Source organism: Oncorhynchus gorbuscha, linkage group LG05, assembly GCF_021184085.1.
Source record: "Oncorhynchus gorbuscha isolate QuinsamMale2020 ecotype Even-year linkage group LG05, OgorEven_v1.0, whole genome shotgun sequence".
In the NCBI taxonomy this organism is placed as follows: domain Eukaryota; kingdom Metazoa; phylum Chordata; class Actinopteri; order Salmoniformes; family Salmonidae; genus Oncorhynchus; species Oncorhynchus gorbuscha.
The window spans coordinates 68,376,911-68,392,577 of NC_060177.1; the positions used below are offsets into that span (position 1 = coordinate 68,376,911).

General features: G+C 44.5%; 1 protein-coding gene across 4 annotated transcripts in view; it reads right to left on the minus strand.

Moving 5' to 3' along the window:
* Positions 1-302: 302 nt before the first annotated feature.
* The window catches only part of LOC124036378 (protein phosphatase Slingshot homolog 1-like), a 51,602-nt gene continuing 36,237 nt past the window's right edge, over positions 303-15,667 (minus strand). For 3 of the 4 annotated variants that reach the window (XM_046350892.1, XM_046350894.1, XM_046350895.1), the window contains 12 exons: positions 12,249-12,313; positions 11,153-11,274; positions 10,915-10,983; positions 10,550-10,615; positions 9,951-10,145; positions 8,522-8,615; positions 8,100-8,228; positions 7,641-7,687; positions 7,327-7,473; positions 6,694-6,894; positions 5,688-6,399; positions 303-5,535 (listed from right to left, as the gene is read on the minus strand). In XM_046350892.1, coding sequence (XP_046206848.1) covers positions 4,387-5,535; positions 5,688-6,399; positions 6,694-6,894; positions 7,327-7,473; positions 7,641-7,687; positions 8,100-8,228; positions 8,522-8,615; positions 9,951-10,145; positions 10,550-10,615; positions 10,915-10,983; positions 11,153-11,274; positions 12,249-12,313 — 2,996 coding nt within the window. In that variant the 3' untranslated portion in view covers positions 303-4,386. The remainder of the gene's footprint in view (positions 5,536-5,687; positions 6,400-6,693; positions 6,895-7,326; positions 7,474-7,640; positions 7,688-8,099; positions 8,229-8,521; positions 8,616-9,950; positions 10,146-10,549; positions 10,616-10,914; positions 10,984-11,152; positions 11,275-12,248; positions 12,314-15,667) is intronic. The other variant, XM_046350893.1, reaches the window with a different exon arrangement.

Here is a 15,667-nt window from a genome sequence, read left to right on the forward strand (position 1 = left end):
CAGTGGACCTGTAGCAATCAGTGGACCATTTTATGTGTCACCGCGGATTTATTACCACATCTCCCTTTGTCAATTCATGTTCAATGTCAGGAGAATTTAAATAGATTGTAAAACAGTGATTATGAAACCACATGCCTCCTCTCCCTGCTGAGTAACTGCGTGTCTGTCTGTCTTAATTAGCAGATAAAAGGCTATGGTATGGTTCTTATTTTTCTCAAAATACCAACAGTAATAGTTTTGAGTTATGATATTCTATTCAAAAGCCACATGTTTTCAGTTTGAGAATAAACAAACATACATACTTCTGTGATATGAAAAAACGTTTATTTTCATAAAAAGTACATTTTAACAAATGTAAAAAAGTGCATAATGCATTCAAACTACAGCAAATGTACAGTACCAAAAATCACTGCATACTTAATGATAACAAAAAACAGTGGAGAAACCTATCGCTGTGATCTTTCACAAATTGGTTTGACTTTATGCCTACAAGAAACCTCAAATCATTAGTGATATGAACACTCATCTATCAGTATGACACTATGCGAGTATGCGGATGATCCTACGGTCTCTTCTGTTTCTCCCAAAGGTGCAATACATAAGATGTAACAGATTACAGACGCAAATAAATGATTAATATACAAAATGAGAATCACGATTATGTCAAACAGCTTCAATAGTGTCTATTTAGTGACAACACCAGTAGATATAACTTTTGTGCTATCCCACATTTCAAAGAGCACTAACCATTTGGAATCAAAATCCCATCTTGGAAACCCTGATGGACATGTGAATGGGACAAGGAAGAGAATATTGATTAATACTCTTCAAACCAAAGAAGTTTCAAAAAAGGAACACCAGGCTTCAGGTTCCTGTTTCACACCTTGGTCTATCGTTAGAAAAAAATACAAATATGAAAAGAAATGCAGGACCACTGTTCTACTAAAAAGGAAGGGAAGTCTCATCAGTGTCCCACTCCCATCATGTATCAACCCTACTATCCAAATCCTCTGCAATACTGGCAGCACCACACACACACACACACGTCACACATCTCTATGCCTCTGTTCTCACGGCTAAGGCACTAGTGTGTGTCCATAAATCAAACCTAAATGGAAGTGGACTAACAGCTCACACACTCATATAGCACTAATGACCTCCGGTTGCACTGTGTGCAGCATCAGACACCAAGTGGCAACCTAGATGGGGTTAAGGGGCACCACACTGGACAACAGACCCCACAACACAGGTTGGCATCCATTGTGAAAAGAGTCTAGATTGCCACACACATATTAAAATGTAGTGCATATTACATGATGCACACACACCAAAGGACAGCCCTGCTGTCCAGAGATGTTGGCCTGGCACCTGGGAAGCACGTCCATCGCTCTGTTCTCTACATCTAGTGTGCAGCAAGAAAGAAAGAAAAACAGCAACTAAATAAACCCTCACCCTGAAATGGAAGCAGCAAGGGTATAAACTGGGGAGAAACATTACAGAGCCATCTTTGCAATACGGAGGTCCTGTATACAGTATGTGCACAATCACATCAGCGTTTGCGTGGCACACCAAATACACTTACACAGTATCATGGTTGACATTTTCACGTACAATGACAGAGGCAATTCAGCTAATTTAACACTTTCTTTGAGGTCAAGATTTTAGTGGTAAGTGGCTGTTTGGGTTATGCCCAATAGAACCAAAACCTTTAAAAAAATTAAAATAAAAAAAACCAGGCAACTGACACGTCAATAAAATAGCATTTGTACATAAATACATACATACACAAACACAGCATAAGTGATTAAAACTGGAAGGACACTGCTTGCAGTAAAACAGTGTCCGCACAGGAACTGGAGTCATTGGGAAGAACTAAGTCTCTGCTCTCCATATTAACAGACACGTACATACAGTACTATACAGCAGTATATTCTGTAACGTCATTGACTACTGTACATACATATTTACATACAGTAAATGCGTCATGTGCTCTCATACGTGGGAGAAATGCATGTGCAATATGAACCTATTAAAAATGTAGTTCAATAGTTCACAGTAACCATTCTCATGCACAAATACTGAACTTATAAAATAATTTCAAAAGCAAATATGACTGCAACATTGTAAAAATAACTGAAAAACGGAAGAAAAAGAAATATGGTAAAGTAGCTAGATGTTAAATTAACAATTGATATTATTTTCAATTATACACAAAGACAAACTGAGTGGAATGAACTACATGGAACGTGAAATAGTGGTACACTTTTCAGGGGAGCAGTACTGAGACAGGGCGAGAAAGAACAAGGATGGAAGTGGATAGACATCATGGATCTCATGCATAAGGAATGGTGTGACCCTCCAGAGTCCCACAGAGGAAAGATCAGAGAGAAGCCGTCTCTGGAACCTAAAGAAGACTTTGTACGACTCCCAATGCAACTTCTCACAATTTTGATTCTGCAGCGCAACTCAGTTCAAAGACCAAGTCTCAGATGCAATAAAGGACATGATTACAGACAAGCGTGGGTCAACAAGCAGCTGCAGAGGGAGAGAAGTTGTATTTTATTTATTTTTATTTAACTAGGCAAGTCAGTTAAGAACAAATGTTTATTTTCAATGACGGCCTAGGAACAGTTGGTTAACTGCTTTGTTCAGGGGCGGAACAACAGATTTTTTACCTTGTCAGCTCTGAGATTCGATGAACGCTCTAACCACTAGGCTACCTGCAGCCCCTATGCTCAACTTATAAAACTGACAAAGAGCAGTTTGAATAAGATTAGCATTCAACGTAGCCAGAAGCAAAGCAAAATCGCAAGAAGGTTCCTTTCAGTGGACGCCGATCTCAGAAAGGACCTCTACAAAACACTGGTAAACCCAGGCCTAGACACAGGCTAATGGGAAGGGAGGGCAGTAAAGGAGCTGCAAGATGGCTTTCTCAGCCCCATTGTTATGTCATATGTTTTCCACGGCACTGTTGCTGAATCTCAGGTGAGGTTTGGCAGGTGAGTGTCTAGACATTGGAAGCTCAGCAGATTTAAAATTATAAACCAGACAACTATGGACTACCCTGCATACAACATACAGCCCGAGGAGATCCGATACGGCATGTGAGCCTCTCACCTGACAGGAGCAGGTCTGTAGAACTGCTTGAACAAAATGAAAAGCACCACATCACCGTGGCGTCAGAGGTAGAATGGTCCCAGAAGACTCCTGGAATTATATGTAGACGTTCTGCAACAGGTAAAGGTTGGAAGCTTGGAGGATATTATAGCATCAAGGAAGAAGGAATGACTTTTGTTACAGAAGTAGAATCATACTGCAGTACTTGCAGGGAGGGCTATGGTCTTTTTGTTTTTTATTATTTTTGGATCTGAATTGTTTGAAAATGATTTGTGACATCTATTTGGCTCATCCCAAAATGATTCAAATCTCCAAATACAAAGCAAGCTCAGGAGCAGAGGAAATGGATTCTATGCTTGTATAATTTACAATCACATTTCTAATATCACATCGTTAGTAAACAACAGACCACCTGGAACAGATCATCTGTAACATAGAGGTGAAAAGAGGAAGAAAATGTTTCAGCATACCAACTCTCCAGGATCATTGTGATGTCACACATTTGACCAATCACGATAGTCATTGTCCTCCAAACAACATACTGCACATCAAATGAATGGTGCTTTGTGTTATGACATGTTTATGGTCTCTGTAAGTGTCATATTGCTTACTGTAAAAAATGTTGACTGAAGCTAAGATAGATAAGCAGTGCTAAATACAGCATGGACAACCACACCCTCTTCTCACCTTTGTTTTCAGCACATGGTGAGAGAGAGAGCAAAATCAATATCATCTGATTATCAACTCTAAAGACAGCAACTAAGCCAATCAACACAATTTGTACCATAAACCAATGGTAAAGCAAACAAAACATTAAATGATAAAGTCTATGTAATATCCACTGCTTGTGAAAGTCAGGGTATATATATAGGATGGTGATGATAATGAGGAATATGGTGGTGATGATAATGATGAAGCTGTAATTCTGATCTCTGGACAGCTAGAAAGGCAAAGGACCAGGAATGAAAATAGCTTTTTTAAAGTCCTGATGGAGACCAGGTCTTCTGTACGAGGTTCATCTTCACACACACATTCATTGAGCTCCATGCTAAAACAGACTAACCAAAATATTTGGATTGTTTCTTTTAACTTCAATATGATGTATATTTATATTTATATTATTGAAATGTTTATTTATATATGTGTAATTCTATATATACACACACATTTGTTTTTTTTAAGACTATCCCTCTCCAAAATCTGTTACCCTCTCCAGCTCAGAGTGGGGGATGGAGGGATGGGTGGAGGAGTGTCCCTCCATCCTTCCTGTCAGCTCCTGGCCCCCCCTGGAAGTGCTCTCTCTGGGCTGGTCTGGTCCCTCTGTGCTCTGGGATGAGTGGAGGTGAAGGTGGAGGTGGAGGTAGAGGAAGAGGTGGAGGTGGTGGGGCACTCCCATTCTCGGCCTGGCTCTGGGGAAAGAGAGCGGAGCATGAGGGTGCCAGCGTCCGAGGAGCAGATGGAGCACAGGTCTTCAGAAGAGAAATTGAGGCTGCCCAGTTTGGCCAGTGAGTTAGAGCGTTTGAGGCTTGAGGGGATGGTGAGGCCAGCCAGCCGCATGCGAGTCTCGATCTCCTGAGCCCTCTGGCGCACCAGGCCGGGTTTGCCCCTCACACTGCGGATGCTGTCACTGCTAGAGCTACGTGTCAGTGTGGAGCCATGGGGGGAGGAGGTGGGCGTCAGAACCCCAGATCCCACTGCCCCCAGCAGGGTCTCATTAGGCAGAGGAACCAGCAGCGGCTCTAGGGGTACTGGGCATGGTGTGGAGGACTTGGGGAAGTCTCCTGGGAATGCTGAGAAAATCCCCTCCACAGGACTGGAGTCCTCTCTTGCCCCTGAGCTGGGAGTTTCTGGAAGCTCCAGGGGATGAAGCCCCTCTAGGGACAGACCTGACAGCCTCTCCAGCCTCTCTGCCCTCCGGCGGACCAGCCCTGACCTCTGTAGCTGCACTAGAGTCTCCTGCTGCTGGGCCACGTTGCAGGCCACCGCCGGCCTTTCCTTCTCCAGGCTCAGCAGCTCTGGGACAAGGAGAGCCTCAGAGACCCCTAAAAGCTTCCCTTCCTCACCCTCAGATTCACCCTCCAGAATATCAGCCCTGTCCTCAGATGTCAGCGAGTAAGGGGAGTCCTGGGCATCAGGTAGAAGTGTAGAGGGTGTGGTAACACAGTTGACACAGTCACACAGCAGGCTACAGGGGTGTAGCAGGCTGGGGGAACAGGGTGTGTCGGGTGAGGTGAGTGAGAGAGGAAACGTGGGACTGGGGACCTCCACAGAGACACTTAACCCCACACCCCTCCCCAGTGTGCTAAGGCAGAGATCGGCGTCCTGGGTCAGTATCTCCACTCCATGGCTGGGCTTGTCGTCTGATCGAGAGAGGACTGAAGGCTTGACTGTGTGAGCAGGTTTGGAAGGAGCAGTGTCCTAAACAGAGGGAAAACAAAAAGTCAGAAACAAAGAATAACCATTACTCTTTATGAGTTCAGTTATCTATTTACCATGAGCTACTACATATACATATGAATTGTATATTACAGAGACAGAAGACACCATAATGAAAACCGCTCCACACTTACATTGAGGCTGGACAGGGTATTAAAGTGGTTGTTATTGTTGGAGTTCTGGTTCAGGGTTACCAGGTCCAGCCCATTGCCCTCTTTCTCTCCCTCCTCTTCCTGAACCATCTCCACCTCTCCTTCACCATCCCCTCGTCCTGCACTCTCCCCTCTTCCTCCTGGCTGTGCTAGTGCCTCCATCTCTGCCTCCTCTTTCTGCACCTCCTCCTCGTCCTCCTCCTCCACGGTGCTGAACTCCAGACGTAGGCGCAGCTCCTCCAGGGGCTCTGGTCCTCGGCAGCAAGTCTGGGCCGCTGTCCCCTCCCCAGCCTGACCAAAGTGGGTAAGGCCTTCTCGCCCCCCAAAGGCCTCGTCATCCAGCAGAGCATCCCGCTCCACGTCCTCTATCTCTATAAAGACCCGCTCCATGTCCAGGAGGGTCGGAGCGCGCACCGGCGTGGAGGGGTCACTGTCCAGGGCCGAGTCAGACAGCCTGCGAAAGTAGTAGTTGTTGTAAGCGGGGTCCACTTCCAGATTGATCATCCTGCAGGGGGAGAGGGGATGTGCCACCCCCTTCTCCCCCAAAGCCTCCTCATAGCAGGGGGACATCACCGGTTCAGGGGTCTGATTACCTGGGTCCTCCCTCCCACAGCACTGGGCCTGCTGGCCCTCAGGGAGGTCGCAGTCTGGGTCGGGACGATCGGGACGCCACAGCTTGTTGTGACGTTGCTTACTGGAAGTGGACAAAGGGGAGGTAAGGAGGAGCTTGGGAGATATACTCAGATAATACACATAACATACAGAAAAATCTATAACCTAGGGCAGTATTTCAGTGCTTTGATCCCTTGCTGGGCTTCCTTAGTCGATCATGGCTATGGTAATTACAGAGGGCGTAGTGTGATCCCTTGCTGGGCTTCCTTAGTCGATCATGGCTATGGTAATTACAGAGGGCGTAGTGTGATCCCTTGCTGGGCTTCCTTAGTCGATCATGGCTATGGTAATTACAGAGGGCGTAGTGTGACTGTACCTGGCGTCCAGGATGCCCTCGTACTCAGCCAGCTGTCTCATGAAGCCTGCGTTGGGCCGTGTGATGCTTCTTTTCTGCTTGACAAAGTTGTAGGCCTTCTCCAGCGACCAACCATACTCCTTCATGACGTAGGCAATAACGGTGGAGGCCGAGCGGCTGACGCCCATCTTACAGTGGACCAGACACTTGGAGTGGTTCTTCCTGGTAGGGTTAACGCAACATGAATGCAGAGTAGTTAGGAGAATCAGAGTAGAATCCTCTGCTAGTTCTGTCACTCAGACGAAGATAATGACAGCCTTTGGGTTGCTAGTGGTAACCATCTTCAGCTCCCTTCTCTAGGACAACTTGGTCACAGACAGTGGCACACTGCCTCGTGTCACTTCAATTACATTCCAATCAAGTTACTCACAGTTCTCTGGAAGCTACTATTACTGTACCTCAATTGAAAGCAGCAGAAAGATACATTTACTATCATCATGGTTCTGACTAAGAGCCACCTATCTATGTGTATGAATAAAAAGAGGATTACACAGGAGTGTGTAATAGTAAAAAATTGCTTGCTTTATCAGCTGTGTCTCTCGCTATCGCTGTCCTTCGGTCACTCTTACCTGTTTCAAGGCTAAGAGGACTTACTTTGCTTTAACAATGAAGTTGTAAGTCTCGTTCCAGTGGGCCAGCAGGTCTGTAGTCTCCTCGTCATAGACACGTATGTTCTGGTAGGAGAATGTTCCTGGGAAGAAGTTATCTATCTCCTTGGTGACGTTGAGGATATAGCCCACCCTGATAAGGAGACGGTTATTGGATGAAGATAGACAGACAGATACTATCCCCATAATATCCTGACAACCTTTGAGTTTAATAAAAATAAAAGTCCTCATGAGCCAATAAATAATACATTTTATGGAATAGAAATGATTGGAAGCTGGCAAAAGTCTCCATTTATTTACCCAGTGTCCTGAAGCTCCTCCAGATTGGAGGCATTCCATTCAGATCCCTGCAAACAAATGTGGAAAATGTTAGTTAGACTGAACATATAGTTATGACATTTATAGCGATGGACTGTCCAAATGTTGCTCTTCCAGGGTACTTCTCTGTTAGCAGCATCAGCCAAATATCATGGCTTCAGTAGGCCAAATCTCATTGAGACAAATAGATCCTATCTCAACCAATGAGAAACTCTAAAATGTACTCGATCAATCAGATTAAGCAGAGTTTGAGTAGCTCGAATGCCAGTCTGCTTGTGCTTCTTGTCACTCGTTGTCATGCCAATGACCAGGGGCCACTGAATAGTTGTCATGCCAATGACAACAACAGTGTTTGCAAGAACACAAACAGATATGGGAACAGGCCAGAGTTTGAGCATTGCCAAGCAGTTCTGGATGGGAAAATGTTGCCAGGTGACTAACCAAGTAGAGGTGATCAAAGATGAGTGTTGCCTTGTCCATCTGGCCCAGGATCAGCAGCATCTCGTTGTCGATGAACTCCTTGTACTGCATCAGGTTACAGCTCATATGCTGCTCCAGCTCTGTTCGGATCTGACGGGACAACACAGTCAAACTCCCAACCACTTTATTTTCTACCGTTTCTCCTTGTAATATGGCATATATTATTATTATTATTATTAATATTACTGATTAAGGTTTCAAGTATATAAATAACGTCAGACCGAAATAGCCTGAAGACTACACTACAAGTCATTAAGACTGTAATAAAAATGTTTGTTTTTAATACTTCATCCAAATGACACACTATTCAGTGGCCCCTGGTCAAAGTAGTGCACTATAAAGAGATGGCACGCAGTTCATGTTCATGCCTCCCCTCTGTTCACCTGTTTAGAGGTGACATTCTCCAGATCCTGGAACATCATGATGCTTCGGAGTTTGGCTTTGATAAGGCACTCGGTCCTCTCCCTCTCTGTGGGCCTGCATCAGCGGACACAAACACAGAGGTTTCATCAGCACACTACTCTCCTCTCAGTCCAAGTGTCAGTCAGAACCAGCAGCCCTCCAGGACCAGCACACGTTTCATATACACTATATATATAAAAGTATGTGGACTCCACTTCAAATTAGTGGATTCAGCTATTTCAACCACATCTGTTACTGACAGGTGCATAAAATCGAGCACACAGCCATGCAATCTCCATAGACAAACATTGGCAGTAGAATGGCCTTACTGAAGAGCTCAGTGACTTTCAATGTGGCACCGTCATAGGATGTCACCTTTCCAACATGTCAGTTTGTCAAATTCCTGCTAGAGCTTCCCCGGTCAACTGTAAGTGCTGTTAATGTGAAGTGGAAACGTTTAGGAGCAACAACAGCTCAGCTGCGAAGTGGTAGGCCCACACGCTCACAGAACAGGACCACAGAGTGCTGAGGTGCGTAAAAATCGTCTGTCCTCAGATGTTATTATTATTATATAGATGCAAACACTCACTTCCGAGTTCCAAACCGCCTCTGGAAGCAACATCAGCACAATAACTGTTTGTCTGGAGCTTCATGAAATGGGTTTCCATGGCTTAGCAGCCGCACACAAGCCTAAGATCATTTGCAATGCCAAGCATCGGCTGGAGTGGTGTAAAGCTCGCCATCATTGGACTCTGGAGCAGTGGAATTAGTGGATTCGGCTATTCTCTCACATTTCACAATCTGCAGTCCAACGGACAAATCTTGATTTGGCGGATGCCAGGAGCCCGCTACCTGCCTCAATACATAGTGCCAACTGTAAAGTTTGGTGTAGGAATAATGGTCTGGGCTGTTTTCTTGGTTTGGGCTTGACCCCTTAGTTCCACTGAAGGGAAATCTTAACAATTACATTGTATAGTGTCTGTGCTTCCAACTTTATGGCAACAGTTAGCGGAAGGCCCTTTCCTGTTTCAGCATGACAATGCCCCTGTGCACAAAGCGAGGTCCATACAGAAATGCTTTGTCCAGAGCGGTGTGGAAGAACTTGACTGGCCTGCACAGAGCCCTGACCTCAACCCCATCGAACACCTTTGGGATGAATTGGACCGTCAACTGCGAGCCAAGCCTATTTGCTCAACATCAGTGCGTGACCTCAATAATGCCTGTGGCTGAATGGAAGCAAGTCCCCGCAGCAATGTTCCAACATCTCGTGGAAAGCCTTCCCAGAAGAGTGGCGGCTGTTATAACAGCAAAGGGGGATCAACTCCATATTAATGCTAATGACTTTGGAATGAGATGTTCGATGAGCAGGTATAGTTATTTCATATTCATTGGCAATTTCTGTTGACTCACTTGTCAACAAACATGGTGGGGGAGTCAGGCCTCAAGGTCTCCAGGTCTCTCATGGCATTCCACTCATTGATGCAGCTCTGCTCAGAGGAGATGCAGCTCTCATAAAAGCCCATCCAGGTGAGGGCCATGCCCCCGGGGAAGTAGTTGTACCTGCGGGACACCTCACACACCTTGTGGAGGATCTGCAAAGCCGACCTGAGACAAGGGTTAGAAAGAGACATGGGTGAATAGTGGGTCAATTCATCTATAAATCAACCATCTTTGTTAATCTGGGAGAAAAGAGGTGCATTATTTTTGACCTATACGTTTTTAATGTGTATTGAGCTGATTCACATGAATGAATGGCATGCATTTTAAACTTGAGTATCTGTAAAGCACTTTGTGACAACTGCAGATTTAAAAAGAGCTTTATAAAAAACATTTGATTGATTTATTGTTGCATGCACCAACATCTCTACCCCACTAGACAGCAAAGTGAGTCAGTATGGAAATGCCTCAACAGTGTATTCTGTTATGAAGTCAGCAGCCAATTCATTGATGTGGTATTGCTTCAATAACAACAATGTATTAGGCAATCATTCCTACGGTTGTCTACTCACCACATGGCCTGTACAGACACAGGTTTGAAGACATGATTCCGGCTCACTGTGTTCACACTGAAACCCCTGAGGGAGACAAGACAGGCGATGACTCTCCCTGATCACACACTGATTAACACCCAGTAACCACTACTTCAACATAACTGGCTCTATCAAAATACAAGTCATTTTAGTACTTTAGGCTGTGTGAAAGGATAAGGTGATACCTGTAATAAGCTCAGTATCCTTTTCTGTACAGGTATTCAAGTTATTACAGTTTTAACCAAAACAGAGCTGTTTCTCCCCTGAATGGACAGCAGGGGGCTGGCTGCCTGACTGATGGGACAGATATAGAAGAGTTGTATCTCTATGGGGGACTCACTCACCCGTCTCCATCCAGATGGATCTTGGTGTCACTCCACAAAGGCAGCACCATGCCAACGGAACAGCTTTTACTGGGAACAACACACACAGACACGTTCCCAGCAGATCAACACAACATCTGGTTTTACGTTCCAAAACAACTTTAAATGGAGATGCTGCTACAACAAGGGTCTAACATCTGCATCAAAGACGACCATAGCAAGTGAGCAGACATGCGAGCGGGCCCAAACCCATACACACCTGTCCTTGTTGCTGAAGTCTATTCCCAGCAGGATGTTCTCCTCTGTGTCCTGTCGTCCGCTGGTGTACACCACCACCATGTAACGCACTCTGTCTGACCAGGCACTCTCCAACCGCACCGCCTGTAGCAGAGGACACGACCGTTTCATCAACTCTTTCACACAAACAACTAGGCTGCTACATGTCCATCCACTTCTACCAACAAGTCAACCTGCTTAATACAAATTGACTCTGAACATTGATGGTAAACACAGCCTGACCCTGAGAAAATGAGCCTAACACCCATACAGTCCAACCATTACACACACACATTCCAGTCCTCTAAAGTAATTTCTCTCAGTCAAAAACAGTTTGTAAATACATGGGAAACATGATTCCAATGGAGTGTGAGAACATAATGGTAGGTTTTATTTATTTCAACTTTATTTAACCAGGTAGGCTAGTTGAGAACAAGTTCTCATTTGCAACTGCAACCTGGCCAAGATAAAGCGTAGCAATTCGACACATACAACAACACGGAGTTACACATAAAATAAACAAAACACAGTCAATAATACAGTAGAACAAAAGAAAACAAAAAGTCTATATACAGTGAGTGCAAATGAGGCAAGTTAAGGAAATAAATAGGCCATTGTGGCGAAGTAATTTACAATCATAACAATTCAACACTGGAATGGTAGATCGGCAGAAGATGAATGTGCAGGTAGAGATACTGGGGTGCAAAAGAGCAAAATAAATAAATAAATACCAGTATGGGGATGAGGTAGGTAGATAGCCGATCTGTAAACAGCCCATCTAAGTACAGGTGCAGTGATATGTAAACTGCTCTGACAGCTGGTGCTTAAAGCTAGTGAGGGAGATGTGAGTCTCCAGCTTCAGCGATTTAGGTTAGGTAACAATCTAACAAACTCTTCATTTCACAGAAACCATGGAAACACTTGGTAATGCTCTCCTGCGCATGTTCAAACATGTTCTCATGAGCTAATAATTACAGTGAGTAAACGAGAGTCTTAAGTACACAATAAAAAGCATTCAGGCAGTTTGCCTATGTCATGGTGCCAGGTGGTTAGTCACTGCACGTGCGTGTGTCTCTTACCAGTTTGATTCGGTCCTCGAAGCGAAGAATGTTGATCATCACCTGCAGGTGCTGAGGTAAGTCTCCTGTTGAGAGAGAATAAAATAAAACATAAATACTAAAAGACAACCATGACAACACCTGGTCGGTCAGTGCCATTATCAGATAGCATGGTTTCATGTGATTAGTCCTATAAAACAAATCTTGACATTTGAAACTGAACACTCATCGTACCACATGACATCTTAAAGGTACTCCATTGTTGAGTGAGTGAGTAAGTGCAGGTACAATGGGCTAGTGTCATGCAACAGGCCAAAGACACTTTCCTGCTTGTCATCGACAAATTGATCACCCACAACTCAGTCTCAGCTAACCATAAAACCACACCTAAACACCGCTTCTTCTCTGTCACGTTGGAATGTTTTGAGCCGATCATGCCAGGCTTGACGTAAGTTCCCCTGAGGAAGTGGGGTGAGAGAAAGGTTACGTACCAAATAGCACTGCATTCCATATGTAGTGCACTACATTTAACCAGAGCCTCAAGGTCCCTCGTCAAAAGAAGTAGTGCTCAAAATAGGGTTTAGGGAGACATTTGGGACGCAGAAAGCCGAAGAGGGAGCTACTGGATAACGAGGGGTTAAATGACAAGCCTAACCACTGCAGTGATGATGAGTAAAGAGGGGTAGCCAAGTATGTGTCAGTCAAGGTGTTCTGACGACTGGCAAACAAACTATGTCCTCTCCTCCTGGGCAGCTTTAATTATAGCTGTCAGCGGCACGCTGGCTCTGGGCATGTTCCCCTGCTTCATGGTACGTTCAAACATATATTACAGACACGTTCAGACATACAGTGGGGAGAACAAGTATTTGATAACCTGCAAAATCAGCAGTGTTTCCTACTTACAAAGCATGTAGAGGTCAGTCATTTTTTATCATAGGTACACTTCAACTGTGAGAGACGGAATCTAAAACAAAAATCCAGAAAATCACATTGTATGATTTTTACAGAGATCATACGTTTCCTGTAGTTCTTGACCAGGTTTGCATACACTGCAGCAGAGATTTTGGCCCACTCCTCCATACAGACCTTCTCCAGATCATTCAGGTTTCGGGGCTGTCGCTGGGCAATACGGACTTTCAGCTCCCTCCAAAGATGTTCTATTGGGTTCAGGTCTGGAGACTGGCTAGGCCACTCCAGGACCTTGAGATGCTTCTTACGGAGCCACTCCTTAGTTGCCCTGGCTGTGTGTTTCGGGTCGTTGTCATGCTGGAAGACCCAGCCACGACCCATCTTCAATGCTCTTACTTGGGAAGGAGGTTGTTGGTAAAGATCTCGCGATACATGGCCTTATCCATCCTCCCCTCAATACGGTGCATCCGTCCTGCCACCTTTGCAGAAAAGCATCCCCAAAGAATGATGTTTCCACCTCCATGCTTCATGGTTGGGATGGCGTTCTTGGGGTTGTACTCATCCTTCTTCTTCCTCCTAACACGGCAAGTGAAGTTTAGACCAAAAAACTATTTTGTCTCATCAGACCACATGACCTTCTCCCATTCCTCCTCTGGATCATCCAGATGGTCATTGGCAAACTTCAGACGGGCCTGGACATGCGCTGGCTTGAGCAGGGGGACCTTGCGTGCGCTGCAGGATTTTAATCCATGACAGCATAGTGTGTTACTAATGGTTTTCTTTGAGACTGTGGTCCCAGCTCTCTTCAGGTCATTGACCAGGTCCTGCCGTGTAGTTCTGGGCTGATCCCTCACCTTCCTCGTGATCATTGATGCCCCACGTGGTGAGATCTTGCATGGAGCCTCAGACCGAGGGTGATTGACCGTCATCTTGAACTTCTTCCATTTTCTAATAATTGCGCCAACAGTTGTTGCCTTCTCACCAAGCTGCTTGCCTATTGTCCTGTAACCCATCCCAGCCTTGTACAGGTCTACAATGTTATCCCTGATGTCCTTACACAGCTCTCTGGTCTTGGCCATTGTGGAGAGGTTGGAGTCTGTTTGATTGAGTGTGTGGAAAGGTGTATTTTATACAGGTAACGAGTTCAAACAGGTGCAGTTAATACAGGTAATGAGTGGAGAACAGGAGGGCTTCTTAAAGAAAAACTAACAAGTCTGTGAGAGCCGGAATTCTTACTGGTTGGTAGGTGATCAAATACCTATTTCATGCAATAAAATGCTAATGAATTACTTAAAAATCATACAATGTGATTTTCTTGATTTTTGTTTTAGATTCCGTCTCTCACAGTTGAAGTGTACCTATGATAAAAATGACAGACCTCTACATGCTTTGTAAGTAGGAAAACTTGCAAAATCAGTAGGGTATCAAATACTTGTTCTCCCCACTGTATATTAATTTACATGTATTAATAGGTGAGTACTTTACTCTGCAACTGTTCTGGATCATAACAGCCAGGGGCTATTGGAGTTTCTCAGCTCAGCCCAATTCAGATGCTCTGTCTCACTGTCAGATCGAGAGAAATCTACTTAGACAAATGATAATCTCTGCATTTGGTTTGGTTAAGGCCAAATTCAATTGACATGCAGGCATATTTATGTTTGTGCTGGCAGTTCTGCAAGTTTTTCACTAGGCAGTGTTTCCATAAATTATGTCCCGCCACTGTTACAGCTTTGAGAAAAATAGTGGCCAGCCAACAATGGTTGTTTCTCAGACCGAAAAAACTGCACAGTGTGGATCAGAAATCAGTCAGCTCACAACCTGAGGGCACCGCTAAGTATTCTAACTACAATACGGCACAATGTTCACAAGCGGGCTGCAGGCCAATACATTGCCCAAAGTCCAAGCTTGGGAGATTATCCTACTTGAAAACATTCTGTCCCATAGCAAAGAACCCAGAAAAAACCTGGCCTGTTAATTTTCCACAAGCAGTACTTCCTCTATAAGAAACACATGACTGCATCCTCTAGTAACTCCCAACCAACACAAACACTTAATGCGGGCTCGCAGCCAATCCTGAATGTCCTGAAGTTCTGTCAATTCACTTGGTGACGCAAACCATTCCAAATTCCTATTGAATTCACTTAAACAAGGAAAACAACAATGAGAAACAAGTAAAACTTGAAAACAGTAAGTAAAGGGGAGAAAAACATATCCATGGTTCTCGGTGATATTGAGAGTGCATGCTAAGCTCTCCCTAGCAGCTGCAGGATCTTGTCTTTAACCAATTAAAACCAATCCATCACATAATACTGGTGGCTAAACACAAGGCCCTATATATGGTATACCATATGGATTTCATGACGTTGAAGCTTTGAATAGACTCTCAGATACATGACTCCAACATTGATAACTGCCAGATGACAAACCCTCAGTGTCCTGTTTCAATTGATATGGAACACAAGTAGACCTACTACTGAACACTACCAGCATCCACATAACCTATTGGAGGCCTACTACTGAACACTACCAGC